This window comes from Mesoplodon densirostris, chromosome 3, assembly GCF_025265405.1.
Source record: "Mesoplodon densirostris isolate mMesDen1 chromosome 3, mMesDen1 primary haplotype, whole genome shotgun sequence".
Taxonomy (NCBI): Eukaryota; Metazoa; Chordata; class Mammalia; order Artiodactyla; family Ziphiidae; genus Mesoplodon; species Mesoplodon densirostris.
In genome coordinates, this window is record NC_082663.1 from 77081430 (window position 1) to 77101904 (window position 20475).

The 20475-nt window shown below is 37.2% G+C and overlaps 2 protein-coding genes across 6 annotated transcripts in view; both read right to left on the minus strand.

The window, feature by feature from the left end:
* Positions 1 to 20475, minus strand: part of ARB2A (ARB2 cotranscriptional regulator A) — a 436918-nt gene that overhangs the window by 115913 nt on the left and 300530 nt on the right. The window lies entirely within an intron of this gene.
* POU5F2 (POU domain class 5, transcription factor 2) lies at positions 17405 to 18415 on the minus strand. Its single transcript, XM_060091812.1, is given in 3 exon segments — positions 17405 to 17483; positions 17485 to 17656; positions 17659 to 18415. Coding segments are annotated over 3 exon segments (1008 nt in total).

Below are 20475 nucleotides of genomic sequence, written 5' to 3' on the forward strand. Positions count from 1 at the left end.
GGGAACATAGTCTAAGGCCTTGTGGTAAAATGAATAATTTTGGGAAAAGTGAATAAATAAATAAATATGGTCTATTTTTTAGTGGTAAAATCCTGAAAGTAAGCAAATATGCTAACTCTTTGGACTGGTTTAACTTTGAGATTCGTGTAAAGGGTAGTTTTTAATTTGACAGGTTTGGAAAAGGGGAAGGCGGGAAGCAGAGGGGTGGATCCTAGCGAGGCAGCTCTGTAAGATGAATTGCTATTAGGGCAGAGCGGCTGGTAACAGTAATAGCTGGAAACCGTAAGTGTTACAGGCTTTGAAGTCAGTTCAGCTTTGATGTCTTACTCTCATAGTTAATCGTAAGATAGTATGGAAGAGGAAAAAAATAAGACTTTCCAATACTGTCTGTGGTGCCACTGCTTAGGAAATCCTAGCATGAAAAAAGACTGGTGTCTGTGTGAACTTTAAGTAGCACCAGTTTACTCTCTATTTTGAAAAAGTTTTAAATTACTGATGTGACAATTAAAATTATTTGTTAGTTTGGGGCAAGCACATGGATATGCAAAAACATACTTACATCTGTCTTTAGAACACGTGAATCAATCGATGGTGAACATGTATTAATGATGATTTGGGGTTGTCACTATGCTAAGTACTACTTAGATCAAGTTATACGTATTTGGTTCCCAATCTTGAGGAATTTATTAGCTGAGGACTGATAACCCTGCCTCGAAGGAACCTTAGGCATCATCTAACCCAAGACTGAAGCCCAGAGAAGCTGGCTTATTTTGAAAACAAAACATGAAACTGCTAAGTACACCCATACATACACATAAATTAAATAAATGAAGACCAATAGATAGATAGAAATGAAGGGATAAGAGCATCTTGTGAATTTTTGGCTAGAATAAACATTATTGGAATTTCATGTTTAGACAGAGTACTGTGTCCCTAAATCCAGTCATTTTTGTAAGACTTTTATGCATTTTGCCATATTCACAAACTACCAGTACTACAATACCTAGTATTTCTCTTTACACCAATTCACTTTTTCTATTTGCCTAGTCCAAAGCAATAATATCCATTAAAAAGGCTTCATGTGTTATTCATATCTTTTGCTAACATACATTAGAATAAACAAATAACTACTAAAATAAAAAAACAGTTCATCCACAAACCACCAGTAATATGTATATAAAACACTGAGATGGAGGACTCAAAGGAAGAATATATCCTAGTTATTTCTTGTGGTACTTAAATGAGAACTATGATTTTTAAGGCTGTACTCCTTAAGTTTTAGATGTCTATGTGTCCAGTGACGTATGATAACCTGAAATTCAAATTTTCTTTTCTTTAGGTTCATGTGGTTTGATGCTTCCCACTTTAAAACTTTGTTTAGTTATTGGGGCCTGCCTCCGCTTACTTCATGAGTAATAAATAATCTATAGTTTAAAAAATCTATAATACATATGATAGTAATGATAGTCTGAGACCTAGGTAGTAACGTAAAAACGTTGAAAGAGAAATTTTTCTTTTGACTCTTTCTTCATAGGTCTTATTGCTTTAAAATAATAATAAAAAAAAAAACCTTCTAGATGCAGAAACAATCTTACAGGCATGACTTTACTGGGAAAAGGAAAAGAACAATTGAACTTCTATGGCATTCCTCTTGTTTTTGTGTCGGTATCATGTAATGAGATGCGGAAGAATCCAAAGCCAGATACTAGAAGACAGGGGTTAACTACACCTCATGAAAACAAAAGGTTATTCCTCTGTTAAGTTCTTACCCTTTAAGTGCATTAGAGTTGACTGTAAACATGAACAAGAGCCACTGGTGGGCAATTAAATTTGAAGAAGTGGCTCATAAAAAGTGGAATATTCAGTATGTATTAGAATCAGTTACACAACATCTGATTTAATAGTTAGATTTTAAGCGTTCCCTTATAATACATGTTAAATGGTCTCAACGAATCATATTCTGTTAATGTAGCAAAATGACAATTTCAATGTAGTCTAAGGTTTGTAGGACAAGAACATTAAAGCAAATTAATCTGTAATCCTTTGTCTACGTTACAAGATTGAAAATCTGCAGGCATTTTTAACAAGAACTTTAAAATGAATTTGCCATTCCCAAAGTCATCTCACTAGACAGGAAAGAGAGCTTGGCATGTGACCAATAAATTATGAGAGAGCAACACCTCGGGGTTAGAGGGCACTGATGGCTTCAACAAATCTCACCAGCTAGGGCAGCAGATTAAGCTGGGGGATAGGATGCCCTACAACCCTAACCTGCTAATACCTTTAAATTCTTAAGAATGACCTCTAGTCTGCTCTTTCTTATTAGTTGTTAGTTACACTAATTACAGTTTAACTGGTATTGTTGGTACCAGTTTTTCCCTCAAAAGACATGTAGAGAAAGGTTATCTCTAACAGCTTCCAATAACTTTAGCCAACTTCTGCTGTGTGCATTAGGGGCACTTACCTCCAGCTTTGAATGGGTCTTTTATAGACATCAAAGGAAAGACACTAAAAGCAATGTGTGTTTGTGGATTCTATAAAGCATTTCATGTAGGAAGCTGTAAAAATAAGAACAGTAACTTCTGTGACTAGAACTTTAGAATAGTTTAAAATGAGGTAATTTATTTTTTATGTTTATTTTCAACTTATAGGGGCTGGTGATTTCAAATATAAGGAGCTAGTTATACCTTAACCACACTAGTGAAGTAAAAATACTTAGCCCATGAAATCCCCTAAAAAGTTATAGTATTTAGAAAGGGATAATGAAATTTCTATCATGATCTTTTAGAACTGTTTCAAGTTCAACATTTACATTGATGTTAACCTAACATTATATAGAATTGTGCACAGATTCCAAAGCCCATTTACAAAGATTCAAATACCATCTGTGAAGCTGTAGTAAATTACCCTGTGACATTAATCTTTAAACCAGGCAGTAAATCAGAACAGAAACATACCAAAGAGATTTAAAGCAAGAGAGTCATAACTGAGTTATAGAGATTAATGTAAATAGTTTCACATATAACAGTTGTAGGTTCTCAATATCATGTTGTCTTTGAATGAAACATATAAAATTGTTTCTAAATGTCAAAAATAATTATTAATAGCTAAAGGACACCAGTGTTTTTTGTGTATACATATTAAAAAAAAAACCAAACCTGTGAAAATGATGGCTGAGAAGCGTTGTTAATCTAAGTGTGCTCCGAGTTAAAAATACAATAACAAAACTTCAATTTTATACAATAGACACATTAGGGAGTGTCTATTAATGTTACAAAAAGAAACTTAGTTTTACAAAAGGGAATCTTCATATCAAACTTAGTGTTGTTAAAAGATGCTGACCAACAGAATTTTGACTTAGACGAAACCCTTTGGGAAAATGAAGACACATAATTAGAGTACTGTGTGTCATCAAACCCAAAATACCATTGATGTTAAGATTCATCATTACTCCAAGTACCACTTAGAAAAAACACTACCAATTAAGCTATGACACAATGCTTTCTTATCACATTGACTGCAAGATATATTTAAACTTTAGGTAGTTAAAATTACATCTTGTATTCACAATGAAATATAATATTTCATAATAAATTGACTGGTCTATCAATATATTTAATGAATAAAATTTTTTGCGTGAGAGAGCAATTTAATTTTGAAATATAGTCACTAGGCTATATTAAATAATTTTATTGTATATAAAGCATGGAGAGGACATTGACCACACATTTTCTATCTTCTCTGAGGACAGAAGAAGAGGAAGAGTAACTGATGCATTAGTGATTTCAGTTTGCTTGTCTAATTTGTTGATTTACTATTGAAGGCAAACAGATTGCAAGAACCTATATTATTTCAACTGGATATAAAAATAATTTATGAATAACAAAATAGGTCCTAGATTTTTATTTTTCACTGCAATTTAAAAAATAAAGCATAATATATTTATCTGTGAGAGTTGAGGGACAATTTTTCCAGAAGTCTAGAACCCTAGTAATCCCCCCAAACTTCTATAAAACAGATTACTACAATAGATTATTATGTGCTAGAAGATAAATACCAAATGAAAGTATGACCAAGAGAGAAATTAAATACTGGGAAAAATAACCCCCAAATATCAGCAGCTCTCCCTTGAAAAGATTAATTTGGTTGTATCAATGGATAAAGTAGGATTAATAGGAAGAACTAGTGGACTGTCTGTGTATATTCAAACGTTAAAACTGGCCTATGGTACAGATGCTATTAAGCTATCTTAGGATATAGGTGAGTAAATGCCACTCTAGGACCCAAAAGTATTGACAGGAGTGAATACCGCTGCAATTAGGCCCTCTGCATAGTGGCACACAGGAATCAGTAACAGCAAAATGACCCAGGGTGAACCATTACAGAATCACAAACTTGAATAATAGTCTGCTGATGGATCAGTTCAAGTGTTCAAAATGTAGAATCTTCTTGTATTTAGTTATCCCACATATTATTTTCTCTCTGCATCAGATCACATAAGCATCTGATTGTGGCACATACATTAAATCTTCCAAGAACCTAGAGAAACTGACACAATGACAACTGTAGTGGACATATCCAAAATCCTTCTTTGGGGAAGCACTCTTCAACTCACATAGCCCTTTGTGGGGCTACCAGTTACAGTGTCCTGCCCCAGTGCCAACCCCATCATAGATATGGCTGGCCCAGGCTGGTCGATCACAGCCAGTCTGGTCCTACTCCTCAATCTCTTTGGCTTCAGTGCTGAGTTCAGGGATCATCACAGTACTCCAGCAGGACTGATCAGAGTTTTTACTAAGATTCCTATTTGGATGCTAGAGCTTCTCCTCTGGGGTAATGCTGAACAGAAGATGCTCCAACTGCTTGTAGCCACCCTCCTTATCTATGTGAAGAAAGCCCTGTCTGCAAGCAAGAAAGAATGAGGCCAATAGGCAAAGAAAAGTAGAGAAGGAGATGGAGGGACAGTCTTGGTAACAGAGTTTGAGCCCCAGAATCTAGCAGTACCAGCAGTAAATCTAACCCTGGGTTTTCCCATTGACATTAATCAATAAATGACTGTTTTTGTTTTGTTTTCTTTTTTTTTCTGTTTGTTTGTTTGTTTGGTAAGCAGCTTGAACTGGACTTACGTAACTTGAAAAGAGTCTGTACTAACACGGTAATTGAAAAGGGCAGATAATATTCTACTCTTTTTTTCCAACTTCTATAAAACGAGAGACTGATACTTATGTGTGCATATTTGAATTCATATATTCATTTGGATCTGTAAAATTACTACATAGTACATTTTAATAGTAGCATTTTTTTAAATGTTAATACATGTTTAAGGGCAAGAAGTTTCTGGATTATCCACGTAAGTGCTATAGGTAACTGAAAGGGTAAAACGAAGTAATTCATATTGAGTTTTCTAATACTTTAAAATAATGAAGGGAGGAGGGCAATGGGAGAGGAGAAGTAATTTATTCTCCTGATGTCTTTCTAGGCACAATTAAAAGTAGTTTGCATTTGCTGAGAACACAAGAGTTTGGTATTGGAGAAAAGTGGCATAGAAACATACTGGGAAACAAGGGAAAGCTAGCCTAAGACCATGGTTTTGTTGCAGATAATGCCCTGAATATACAACTCACTCATAAACAATTGAGATCTAGGTGTAGCTATTTCTCTTGGTTAAGAAAGCCTTGGACAACAAATGCTTTTCCAGAATGAATTTTCATGTTGCTTGAACTATCACATGTAAACCACTTTAAGAACTGAATGGAAAATAACTGTCATCTGGCATTATGATTCGTACAAGCTATATTCCACTTCAAGTTGAGTTATAAAGAACTCCAATAAAAATGTCTCAGTGTTCTCAAAATAATTACTTATCTCCCACTTTCTAAATATCCTTATCAAATCCCAACATAGTTAACTTTTAGAAGCCTTATGTTTTTAGGCTCTCTGCCTTCTAGCTCTTCTCAGTTGATGGTAAGGGTCTGAAAAGACAATTGCCCAATGGAATGCCCCAAACATGAGTCTGCTACCTCAAGCAGACCTCTCAAAATTATTCACCTAACAACTGTTTCATTATACATACTTTTGGGATTTTCAGAAGTGACCTAAATTCATAAGAAACAGATCTATCAATGCTGGATCCTAATAGATTTCTGGCCTGTCTTCAAAACTTGTCTGCTGAAATAAGCTAAAAAGTGTCACTCAGTATATACAAGGACAAAGCAAGGGTGTCAAGACTTATGTATTTATTGATGGCTTCTGACACTGGTGAGTTTGCATGATTTGGGAAAAAAAATTTAATCTTGTTCAACATCTACATTGGCACTAAGGACTCATTTTAGAAAGTTTTGGAAAGATTACTATATATATTAAAGCATTTCAATATTCACAGATAGAAGCAACACTGGACTTAATAACTGAAGATCTATAGGCCTTAAATTTTATTTAAAAAAGCATTATTAAGCACTGCATTGCTCTTTATGCCTTGCTAAGTACTTCTCAAAAATTCTTATGAGAGTTTTTGCTTGCTTGTTTGTTTTCTGGTTCTCAGAGTGACTCTGTACAGGAATATTTCAGTCATCTTTATTTCATATGAGGATAAAACACAGATAAGCTGTGACAAAGTGAGAGAGTGGCACGGACATATATACACTACCAAACGTAAAGTAGATAGCTAGTGGGAAGCAGCCGCATAGCACAGGGAGATCAGCTCGGTGCTTTGTGACCACCTAGAGGGGTGGGATAGGGAGGGTGGGAGGGAGGGAGATGCAAGAGGGAAGAGATATGGGAATATATGTATATGTATAACTGATTCACTTTGTTATAAAGCAGAAACTAACACACCATTGTAAAGCAATTATACTCCAATAAAGATTAAAAAAACAAAAAATCAAAAAACACAGATGAATTGATGATTTATCTTAAGTCAGTTGCTTGTTATGCACACTTACTGATCTCTGTTCCTGGTATCATGCCAGGCACTCTCTTGCATCTGGAGCCATGGGCAGGGACAGAATGACCATGTTCCATGACAGTCAACAAGGTTTCTCATCAGATTTTTTTTTTTTTTTGCGCACAAAGGCAACTAGGCTACTAACTTAAGACACTACCTTTGGTGTCTGATGGTTTTTTCAGTTAAACTCGTCCCTGTGTTTCTTATGATATTGCAATAAACATAAAGGTTCTGATTAACACCTTTGTATCAAAAGCCTAGTGGAGACAATGACTCTTGAGAAGAATAGGACAGTGGATCTGCCAACCATTAATTTTTCAGTAGTACAAAGGCAAACCATCTGGAAGCTTTATGCCAGCACAAAATTATTTTATTTCCTGGAAGAAAGGCCTTCAGAACCTTGGATCTTAGTATTAAGACTTAGGCTATTTGCTCTAAGTCAATATAAGAACCAGTCACCTGAAGAATGATTGTGTGTCTTAAATGACAACAACAAATCAACAGTTTTATGAAATTCATAAATATAACACAATCACAACAAATTAAAGAGATTATCTTTTGTGTTGTTCAATGTCTCCTTAAGATTGATATATTCATCTTTAAATTTAATGTTGAGAAAATATTTTTCTCAATGCATTTTGAAAGATTCATGTAATTAGCTTCACGTACTGAGAACTATGTAACTTTTTGCTATGGCTATCAGAATTTTAGCCACTGCATTTAACTCTCAATTGCAGTAACTAATCACAGTCTCGATTTCTAGTCAAAAGCAAGTCCTTTCACTTTTTTCTCCCATTCTTGACTTTTGCTCTCCCCCATCCCTCTTCTCACACCCTCCACTTAACAACTCCTAGTTTTCTTTCAAGTCTTACTTAGCTCCAGTGGTCCCTGTTCTTAATGGGACAGGTACCCCCCACTGAGTTATGTGCTCCTTCCTCTGGGTTGTTCTTTTGTCCTTTCCTCTAACCCTGGCCATGGATGAGGTGATCCTTGATTTTTCTCACTCCTTTTCTCTACTCAACCTATGTGTACCTTGTCTAATTCTGATCTTTAGTGCCTAGCCCTTAACAGGTGCTTAGTAGACATTTAACCACCAAGGAAGTATAGGGTATAATAAGAATTACTATACCCTATACTTATAAGAATGTGAGGATGTAGAAGTGGAGGAAAAACAGGAGTTGGTTTGGGGCCACAGCAAAGATTTCTGGGAGATGGACCAAAGCTGGATGCTGAGCATTATTCCTTTTGCTTGCCATGTTCTGGTGTACCACCTTTGATCTACATAGCTCATATTTTACATAGTGTATTTAAAATATGAGTATTAGTAGGTACATGCACATGTTTTTTAGAAGAGCAAGTGAGAAACCAAATCATTGCTTTATTTATACTTTAAAAATTTAATAATATTTGCAAGAATATTAGCAGTATAAAATATGTGCAGCCAGATAATATAATTTAATGTACATGCATATTTGTGATTAGGACAGGTAGAGTTTTATGGGTGAGTCTTAGAATGCATATGGAGGTAAACATGCTAATGATTTATAAGATGTTCCACTGAGTAAATGGAATCATTGTTGCCCTCATTAAAACAATGATAGAAAATTTATATGTGCTTTTCAGTAGAAAGCGGTATTTCATTTACATGTGGTTTTATTTCTACCGCAGTATCACTGGATCAACTGTGAGAAAATATTTAAATCTCACAAATTCAAGCACCTTCTGTTTCCTAAATGTTCACATGGTGTATATATGTGCTCAGAGAATGTTCACCAAATAAACTGTTTACTGACTAATGAAAGAAACTCCGTTTAAAAATAAAAATGAAACACTTTTTTTTATGGAGTGTGCCATTTCTGGAAACTCAAACAAAAAGGATAAAGATTCTTTCACTTCTCATTTAAAGGCATAACATTCTTGTTAGTATTTTACTTAAAATTTCTTGGCCCAGAAGACAAAAATTTACAGCATTAGATTCACTACTTTAATGATGTGACACAGAAGCAAAAACATTCTTTTCTACCTATGGTGTTGGTATGATTGCCTTTTTAGGAGAGAAAAGAACAACATAATAAATTCCTGTATGGTAAGTCTTTTCCCACCTCTTTAGTTTAAACCTCAAAGGTAATACATATTTAGCAAGCAGACTGGTACCATAAAAATATGTTTGAAATGTGGTAATCATTTATAACATTTGCATGCATTTAATGACTTATGATTACAGAAAGAATGATTTACATTTCGCACACTGAGAAAACTTACTCAGTGTCTACTTAGATTTAGCAATGCTCTTAAAACCATTTATGAAAACAACCAGTGTCTAAACACTTGCTATCAGCTGTTTTAGCTCTGCTTTTCATAAATATAACACAATCACAACAAATTAAAGGCAAGTCACTTGACTGTCCTGTTACATTAGCTTGAAGAAATTAATGGCTGGCAATGCTTAGCAGAAAGTGACGGGGCTTTCTCAATAGGCTCACAGCAATTTTTCTGGGGAAAGTAAGAATCATATCTTTATCAAAATATACAAAATTTTCTTCCTAAGATAAAGCCATTCCATCTCACTGATAAAAGTACAATTGTTGTGCTCCTAAAATAGATAGAAATAAGTAGCTACTGTAATTCTTCAGCCCATAAAGTCATTTGTTGGGAGGGAAATAATGTTATTTTTCTTGAAATTTTCTGATGAGTTACCCTGGATTGGTGATATTACCTATGTGAATGACCTAGAGACAGAACGCAGATCTGGGCCTGCCTGGCTCCACGGCTAATGCTCTTGCCTTTCCATCACACGCCTCTCATTTAACTCCTTTGCAAGAAAAAATAAACAAGTCTCTCTGGGTTCCTACATCGTCCCCCCACAGCACGACCTATACTGTCTATCAGGAGTGGTAGATGTCACAGGTTGAATTGGGTTCCCCCCCTAATTTATACCTTGAAGTACTAAACCCCAGTACCTCAGAATATGACATTATTTGGAGATAGGGTCTTTATAAAGGTAATCAAATTACAATAAGGTCATTAGGGTAGGCTCTAATCCAATATGACTTGTGTCCTTATAAAAGGGGGAAAGTTGAACACAGAAAAATGTATAGAGGAAAGACAATGTAAAGAGACAATAAAGAGAAGATAGCCACCTACAAGCCAAGGAGAGAGGCCTGGAACATATCCTACCCTCCCAGCCCTGGAAAGAACCGACCCTACCCATACCTTAATCTTGGACTTGGAGTCACCAGAACTGTGGGCCAATACATTTCTGTTCCTTAAGCCACCCAATCGGTGGTACTTTGTTATAGCAGCCCTAGCAAACTAATATAGTAGGCTTTGGACAGAAAAGCTAGAGTTCAATGAAGAAACAGTATGAATGAAGGCGGGACTGGGCTTGCATTTGGGAGACAACTGCAACCACAGCAGGAGATCAGGAAGGAAAGGTTTAAGTGGTGATCACAGTATGAGGAACAATGTCTTCTGTCCATTCTCATACTCTACATCCTTGTGGCCTCCATATTCAATCTGTGGTACATTGTTTTGTTCTTATTCATGGAGACTCATACAATTATTATAGGCTACAAACAACTTCAGAGATCATTCCTTTCAATTATATAACATTATATGGGTTTTCAGAAAGTCTTTATCTAAATCCTTCACATCAAAACCTTTGTTCCCTTACCTAGTTGTTATTTGACAGCTAAGGAAATGAACTTTATAATTGCCTTCCAATTATTACAATTCCAAAAGTCATTTTCCAATGTTAGATAGTATGTTTTCTAGCAACTGAGACTATTGTCTTTTTCTGTTCTTTCATTTATTCACTTTTGGCTATTGATCGATGAGCACGATTTCACTGTGTGAAACTTCCTAGGATGCAAAAGAGCAATTTATGAGCTATAAATAAAGCCCAGACAAGGTACAGTGAAAACACAATGGAGAGAAAACTTATAGCGTGGCTACTGTATAAAAGGGAAGTCCTAGGGGTTTCTTTTTATATAACCTAGTTTTATCTGTTTATCAACTCTCTCACCCTGTGGATTGCTAGACATATTTCACAGATGAGAAACTGAGGCTGAAAGAAGTCATTTCAAGTAACAGAGATGGTAGGTTACTGAGCTGAGATTTGCACCCAGAAAAGCCTGTCTTCCAAACTATGCCTTGGCTATGGGGCCATACTTCCTCTGGCTTACAATATTTGTTAACAACTGATGTTATCAGAGGCAATACTCATGTAACAGGAGGACTATAACTCTAAATCTAAATGAAGACCCCTGATACCTGACACCCCATCATATTTATCATGAGTTGTCATCACATGCTTATTTGTTTAACGTGGACACCTCAGCATACTTTAAGCACCCTGAAGGTCAGAATGAGCCTGTTTTGGTCACCATTGCATCTTAAGCACCGAGGGCACAACCTGCTATATAAGGTACTCAATTAATATTTGTTGAATGGCTACATTAACAAATAATTGAATCTAGCTTAAATTTTAATTAGGTTGGTGTTATGAGCTGAATTTTATCCCACAAAACTGTATATGTTGAAGTCCTAATCCCTAGTACCCCCAAAGGTGACGTTATTTGGAGATAGGATCTTTACAGAGATATCTAAGTTAAAATGAGGTCAGTAGGGCAGCCCTAATCCAATGACTGGTGTCCTTCTAAGAGGAGGGAATTAGGACACAGATATGTACAAGGGGAGACAATGTCAAGAGACAGGGAAAAGAAGGCTGTTTACAAGCCTGAAACAGAGATCCTTCCCTGATAGTCCTCAGAAGGAAGCAACTCTGCAACACCTTGATTTCAGACTTCTAGCATCCAGAACTGTGAGAAAATAAATTTCTATTCTTTGAGCCACCCAAGCTATAGTACTTTGTTATGGCAGCCCTAGCTAACTAATATGTGATATATTGAAACTAATTCTCTTTCAGTAAAAAGGTGTATGTTAAGATTTGCCCACTACTCAGTCAATGATATCCAAAGTTTTACAGCTGTTCCAGGAGCATTATCATCCATTCTAAGACAACAATTCAACTTAATGCATCTTATACACTGCCCTGGCCAGTTCTAAAAGAAGGCCTATACCATGCATCCCAGAAGGAACACTAATTATTAAACAATAGAGTTACTCCTTTGGCAAAGAAGAAATGATATGTTAAACAGGTTGCACAGATTTAGAAGAGAACATTGATTTTAAAATCAATGGAAGGCCTCAATTTTTCCTTTTCTGACCATAGTCTTTGGCAGGCAGGCAGTAGAAGAGTCAATAGCGATAAGTGAAGTTGGTTTGCATTTCGAATTTTGCTGGAAGCTGGGGGAAGGAAACCTAAGAAACTCAAGTTCAGTGCCAAAGTAGCTGATTTTGCCGTTAGGAGAATTCACAACAAGGCTCACAGCTAAAAAGTGAGGTGGCAGAGCAGCAGCCCAACGTACCTACCCGCTGGGTTCTTTTCTGGAGGCAGCCCCTGAGGTAAACCATACAGACTCCCAAAGCTTCTTGTCATGCTTCTCTTCACTGGTGTAACCACGATAATGTTAATGCCTTGTTTTAAGGATTCTACTGGGTATTGGGGTAGATTTACTTAATGACAGTTCATCTTTCAATTGGCTGGGGCTGTAATCACAGGAACGGACTCCCTTCAAATCTAAAAATCCACAGATCTCATTTATATTCATTTAGTTTCTTCAAACATGACAAGTAGGGAGAATTCTACCCTGATAAAACCAGGATTTTGAATTTTCAAATACTTTTTTTAAATTGAAAAGTAAACATCCAGGAACATGAAAATGATTTGGGCTTATATCATATTCTAAATGTAGGTTAACTACACTGAGGTATATAAACACTCTAATTGTAATTGTAAATTACCATGTTGTGCAGGAAAACAGACATATGGCAGGTATCTTCATTCACTGAGCTACACTACAGCTCTTTAACATTAATGGATATCTGATTTTAAAAACCCTGATTTTTAGCAATGCCTTTCCAACTGATATGTCCCAATACTCCTCCGTTTAGAGAATTGCCTTTCTTTTACAGAAACTACAAATCTGACTAAAAATGAAAAGGCCATATTTATTATTCTAAAATATTGTTTTATAATGAGAAATGACCATTTAGAGACAAGAAAGACTAGAAGAATGAATATTTTTAGGAATCCTGGATTTTCTGGAGTCTTTGTTTAGATATATTTCTTGGATTTTTAAACTGTATAATACATACAGCAAATTTTTAAAAATTCACCAGTAATACCTATTATATATATTTTTTCCTGTAATATACATTTCTCCTTAAAAAATAAAAAATGACAACATAAAGTTTAATAAATTGTTTCGCCTCATTCAACAATCTTTTCTGAACTGTTTGTCAGTTTTTACCCTATATGGTGTTCCTTTTTATTTATTTAACCCTTTATTGAACGTTGTTTCTAACTTTTCGTTGTTAAAATTTTTTAAAAATGCTGTGGTACCACCCTTATCACTAAATTTTTGCATACATATAACAATTATTTTCTTATAAACATTATTTAAAAGTTGAAATGATGGGCCAAAGGAAAAGCACATTTTAAAAACTTCTCATATGAATTACCCAACAGCCTTTCATGAAGGTTGTACCAATTTACATGACCACAGATGGAATAGCCAAATATTTGTTTCTTTTATTTTGTTCATCACGACCACAACACTGTGTTCAAATTATTGTAGTTTCATAACATCTGGTAGAACAAGGCCCTAACGCTTTACCTTCAAAATTTCCATATTTCCCTAAGTTTCATTCTTTCAGTTTAGAATCACTTTGTCAAGTAATACTCCCATATTCCACTAGGATTTTATTCTAATGGAATTGTAGTTTTCATTGTAAAAACATTGTTCTACATAGATAATACAATTTTGTACCCTAAAAAGAATTCATAAATGGATTCTGCCAAGGATATCAGTACTGTTTAGTAAGACTATTTCTAGAAGAAAGTTATAAACAAAAGTGGCTATTCTGAAAAATAAATCCCTATGACACAGTTTTAGTATACTAAACAATGACGTATACTACACACATTTTAAAAATAAAAACATTAAAAAAAATAAAAAACTGGATAGGGACATGTAGAAGTATGAGATTAGATCACTCCCTAACACCATACACAAAAATAAACTCAAAATGGATTAAAGACCTAAATGTAAGGCCAGACACTATCAAACTCTTAGAGGAAAACGTAGGCAGAACACTCTATGACATAAATCACAGCAAGATCCTTTTTGACCCACCTCCTAGAGAAATGGAAATAAAGACAAAAATAAACACATGGGACCTAATGAAACTTAAAAGCTTTTGCACAGCAAAGGAAACCATAAACAAGACCAAAAGACAACCCTCAGAATGGGAGAAAATATTTGTAAATGAAGCAACTGACAAAGGATTAATCCCCAAAATTTATAAGCAGCTCATGCAGCTCAATAACAAAAAAACAAACAACCCAATCCAAAAATGGGCAGAAGACCTAAATAGACATTTCTCCACAGAAGATATACAGACTGCCAACAAACACATGAAAGGATGCTCAACATCTTTACTCATTAGAGAAATGCAAATCAAAACTACAATGAGATATCATCTCACACCAGGCAGAATGGCCATCATCAAAAAATCTACAAACAATAAATGCTGGAGAGGGTGTGGAAAAAAAGGAACACTCTTGCACTGCTGGTGGGAATGTGAATTGGTACAGCCACTATGGAGAACGGTATGGAGGTTCCTTAAAAAACTACAAATAGAACTACCATATGACCCAGCAATACCACTACTGGGCATATACCCTGAGAAAACCATAATTCAAAAAGAGACATGTACCAAAATGTTCATAGCAGCCCTATTTACAATAGCCCGGAGATGGAAACAACCTAAGTGTCCATCATCGGATGAATGGATAAAGAAGATGTTGCACATATATACAATGGAATATTACTCAGCCATAAAAAGAAATGAAATTGAGCTACTTGTAATGAGGTGGATGGACCTAGAGTCTGTCATACAGAGTGAAGTAAGTCAGAAAGAGAAAGACAAATACTCTATGCTGACACATATATGGAATTTAAGAAAAAAAAATGTCATGAAGAACATAGGGGTAAGACAGGAATACAGACACAGACCTGCTAGAGAATGGACTTGAGGATATGGGGAGGGGGAAGGGTAAGCTGTGACAAAGTGAAAGAGTGGCATGGACATATATACACTACCAAACGTAAGGTAGATAGCTAGTTGGAAGCAGCCGCATAGCTCAGGGAGATCAGCTCGGTGCTTTGTGACCGCCTGGAGGGGTGGGATAGGGAGGGTGGGAGGGAGACGCAAAAGGGAGGGGATATGGGAACATATGTATATGTATAACTGATTAAATTTGTTATAAAGCAAAAAATAAAAATAAAAAAATTAATAAAAATATGAAATAATAGAAAACAGATGCTATTTTAAGAGCAGGATAATGTTTTGGAATAAGGAGGAATCTCCTAACACCTCAAGTTTTCTTAGACAAGAAGTAGGATAACTTCTAGGGAAGGGAGAAATTGTTCTTTATGATAAGAATCTAATTAAAGTGCCAAGGAATGATAAAAGCACAAGAACAACAAAGGCAATAATCAATACAGTATTTGGTCTGAATTTGAAAGACTTATGTAAGAACTGATTCAGGGCCTTTATAGTGTACTGGCTAGAGATACCAAGAAAATACAGACTTGAAGAAAATCAGGAATTACCTATAGTTTTCAAGGGAAAACTCTCAAAAGTAAGATGGTCAATGGGAAGGTGTTGCTTAAATTCTAAAATCGTAGATCTACAGAGTCATGGTCCCCATTGAAAATGTGACGAAGGCTACCATCACCATCTTTGAAGAAAATGCACATATGTACAAACATGCTATTCTGCTTATACCTCAAAGAGGTTTGGCATCTTCAGGTTGAGAATACCTGCCTTGTCAAAAGGAAATACAAGATAAAGGAAACATTTGATACAGAAATTTTCAGAATAATGGTAAAGATCCCATTGAGTGAGTGGTTGGAATTTATGTTTTTAACTGAGGTAGGGGAAAATCTGTCAAATATGAAGACTTTGGACTGTTGTTTGGAACCTGCCTCTACTAACTCCTCCCCTGAAATTGTTCTAAGACATGTACCCGTGACATCTTTGTAAATGAAATGATATAGCTTACTTGATTTATGTTATTTGATCTCTGACATATGACACTGTTACCCACTGACAACATACTCGTGGTTTTTTAAAGTTTGGCTCCATTTTCACTAACCTATGTGTCTTGACAGTGCTCTATTTTCAGATATTGACGAGAGGAAGAAATACACATTGGAAGAAACCAGAAGAAACTAGAAAAAAGCAATTAATAAAAATAAACCCAAAATTAAATAATTAGGAAATAAAAACAGTAAATAGGATTAAAAATAAAAATTTTAAAATTAAAAATAAAAAAATTTGTTATTTGAAAATACTTGTAGATAAATTCTTTGTAAGACTGATTAAGGAAAAAAGTAGAGAAAAAAATGGACAAGATTAGTAAGCAAAAAGAATACATAAACTCAGATATAATATATGGTGATAGAATTATAAAACCATAAATATTACATGGAGGTGTACGGCAGCAGGTGTGAAAACAAAGAGGGAATGACTTCTGTTTAGTATACGATGACCCATTTCTGGGTAGAAATGGGAAAAGTAGAAAACTGGAAAAGACCAATTTCATGGAAGAGATTGGAAAAGTGATTTAAGATGCACCACTGCAAAAGCCACCAGGGAGTTGGATAGTTGGATCAACTATCACAAATATCCTCTACAAAGCATTTCTGAGCTCAAAAGAAAGTAAGGGAAATTCCCAGGGAATAAACCAAATGGAGCTGAAAAGTGAATTAGGAAAGAACACATCTTTCAAGAAAAAGGGGAGAACAGGCAAACTCTTTGTGTTTCAACAAGGGCTCTGGGTAGGCTCTATGTACTCTTTTCCTGTCCCATCCTCAAACCTTTCCCTGGAGGCAACGATTATCTTGGACTCTGTGTTCACACAAAGTTCTGCTTGGTTTTGATAGAAATAATACACTGACATAGTCTTCTGTGACCTGAGTTTTTCACTCAATATTGTGTTCATAAGAATATCCCTATGTTTACTGATAACCACTAGGAATAAGAGACACAATTACTTTTCAATTAATAAACAGAGAGAAACAAAATATCCCAAACCATCTACGTTTTGGAATGTACCTTAAAGCCAATGCTAGGGAAGAACAAAGGGAAAAACAACACAGCAGTAAACTTCAAACTCCCTCCCCAAATTTTCCTAAAGAGCTCCCTCCCTCTCCCTTACGTATTCTTAACTTCTTTGGACAACTAATGGAGGACTTAATGCTAAAAGCCTTTAAATGAACCCCAGGAACCCGTTTCCCTGGGTTGGCCCTCCCCAGAAAGGCAGGCCCCTCAGCTGGAAAGCCTGGGGATGCTCAGGGTGGTGGCTGGGGCAGAGAGGAGGGTTCCTCCCTCAGTGAAAGGGGCAGGGGTACAACGGTGTAAAGTAGGGTCCCCCATAATGGGGGGAACAGAAATGGAGTCCCGATGTCAGGGGAAAGCACACTGGTCCTCTTGGGAGAGGAGGTCCGACAGTCCCCACCTCCGCCAGTGGGGAGAAATCATTGCTTGGCTGACTGCCCATCCTGCTCCGGTTATGGAACCTTGGACCAAGTCCTTCTGCAGCCGGAGCCGCCCAGCGATGCAGCTGATCTGCTGGGGTGTGGGCTGCTGGCACTGCAGGAAGAGTTTCTCCAGGCTGTTTCCGATGCGCCTCTCCCTGTACGCCCGTCTGCGCTTCCCAGCCTGCTGCAGGATCGTTTCCATTTTGCATAAGCCCAGAAGGTTCTCCATGTCCACTTGCTCCAGCCACATTTTCAGCAGCGGTCGCAGCTTCCACATGTTGGTGAGGCTCAACTCCTGGTCCTCGAAGCGGCAGATGGTCGTCTTGCTCAGCGCCATTCCAAAAAGAGCCCCCATGAGCAGCCCCACGTCGGCCTGAGAGTACCCCAGGGTCGTCCTCTTCTACTTCAGCTCCTTGGCCAACTGCTCCATCTCCTTCTCTACGGCCGAGACGTCTTCTGGCAGCGCCAGCGTCGGGATGCACTGCGGGACGATTCAGGGACCAGGGAAGGCGACCTCAGAGTGTCTTGCGAACCAAGCGCTCACCTCGCCAGCTCCGACCCGGGGCCGGCAAAGCATCATCCCGTCCAGGAATTCGCACGGCGGGGGACCTGGGGACAGCGCCCACACCTCAGGGCCTGGGCACATCCCCGGCCTGACCCCTGGCCAGACCATCAGCCTGCCGGGGACCGCCTGGGCGCTCAACCTGATCGGAGTGTCAACCTGCACCGGCACTGGCCCTGCGGGCCTGTCCCCACCAGCGCCCAGCACGGGGAAGTTTGAGGGCCTGTGTCCGGCCATGGGGTAAGACCGTTCCTGAGCAGGCAGTCTGGTAGGAACGGACGGCTCTCGAGGCTTCACAACAGCCACCAGCCTCGCCCTCGAGCCCCACCCCCCAGTGGGCTGAGATGGCGGTGCAGGCGGGCATGTAGGGGCTTCCCTGGTGGCGCAGTTGTTGAGAGTCCGCCTGCTGATTCAGGGGACACGGGTTCGTGCCCCGGTCTGGGAGGATCCCACATGCCACGGAGCAGCTGGGCCCGTGAGCCATGGCCGCTAAGCCTGTGCGTCTGGAGCCTGTGCTCCGCAACGGGAGAGGCCACAACAGTGAGAGGCCTGCGTACTGCAAAAAAAAAAAAAAAGATACATGCACCCCAATGTTCACGGCAGCACTATTTACAATAGCCAGGACATGGAAGCAACCTAAATGTCCATCAACAGAGGAATGGATAAAGAAGATGTGGTACACATATACAATGGATTATTACTCAGCCATAAAAAGGAATGAAATTGGGTTATTTGTAGAAACGTGGAGGGACCTAGAGACTGTCATACAGAGGGAAGTCAGAAAGAGAAAAACAAGTAGCGTATATTAACGCATATATGTGGACTCTGGAAAAATGGTATAGATCATCTTATTTGCAAAGCAGAAATAGAGACACAGATATAGAGAACAAATGTATGGATACCAAGGGGGAAAGGGGGTGGGGAGGGAGGAACTGGCTGATTGGGATTGACATATATACACTATTGTTACTAAGTATAAAACGTATAACTAATGAGAACATACTGTATACCACAGGGAACTCTACTTAATGCACTGTGATGACCTAAATGGGAAGGAAATCCAAAAAAGAGGGGCTATGTGTGTCTGTATAACTGATTCATCCTGCTGTACCATAGAAACACAACATTGTAAAGCAACTATATTCCCATAAAAATTAATTTAAAAGAAAGACAAAGTGAGACATTGAAGATAAGTTAGGCTGTTAAGAAAACTTGGTAAATGTAGATAAGGTACATACAGTAAGAACATTAAAGTTGTAACAATATGGAAAAAGAGTTAGTCACATCAGTGTCATCACTGGAAAGAATAATTTATTACTCTATGAGATAAATTCTCAAAATAGATAAAATAGCACTGTTCTGTAAAGGAGGTAAGACAGGACAGCTATTTGTGAATAACGACATGCTTTTACTTATAAAATACATAGAGAAAAACTAGAATGTAGCATATTGCCAACATAAAATTTCCTTGATTTTCTTAATTTCAGATTAAGATGATGAAGGACTTTTTGTTGTTGTTACTTCATTTTGTTGCTGTTCTTTTTGTTATTGTAAAAAATGACTCTGCTGTGATATAATTGCTGCTTAGAAATAACAGCTCGTGTCACAAATATGACACAACCCACATAATCAGACTACAAAGAGCTTTAGAGTATATAGAGAAAAACCTTTCCATTTTATTTTGTAGATCTGTGATATTCATGACCTATGAACTTCCTGTGCCATAAAATAATACTAAGTATAAAAACCCTACCGCCTTCATCAGAAGCCTTAAAGATTTACAATATCTGTATAATGCAGGAAGAGTGGTTGAGTTGAGCAGGGCTGAGTTGAAAGGCATTATGGTGATGAGTCAGGTGTATTCAAAGATAGTCATAAGTAGATAAAGTTGAACGGTTCTTGTTATGCCACGCAGGATTTAAACAAACTTTTTAGCTGAGTTTGCCCTTGTTACAGAAGAAAAGCTTTAAGGACGTTCTCACATTGATTACTCTAGTCAGGGCGCAGCCACCGTCTTCTGCATTCAAATTTGTACTCTGCTTACACTTTTAAGCAGGAGATACACAACTTGTTTAGTGAAAAAATTTTCTATTACACTGCACAGTAAAATACACCTAACAGAAATGACAGCTTATGACCAATGAAACCAGTAATTTAGGATGTGACATGGGCTCAGAGAAGTAAATGAGAAGTAGAACAGAATTTTTGTTTATAGGATGCAATTCTTTTAGGTGCTGTGAGAATTATTTTTTGTTAAGGAGATTCCAAATTAGTTGATTTTGGTGCTATTACCATCA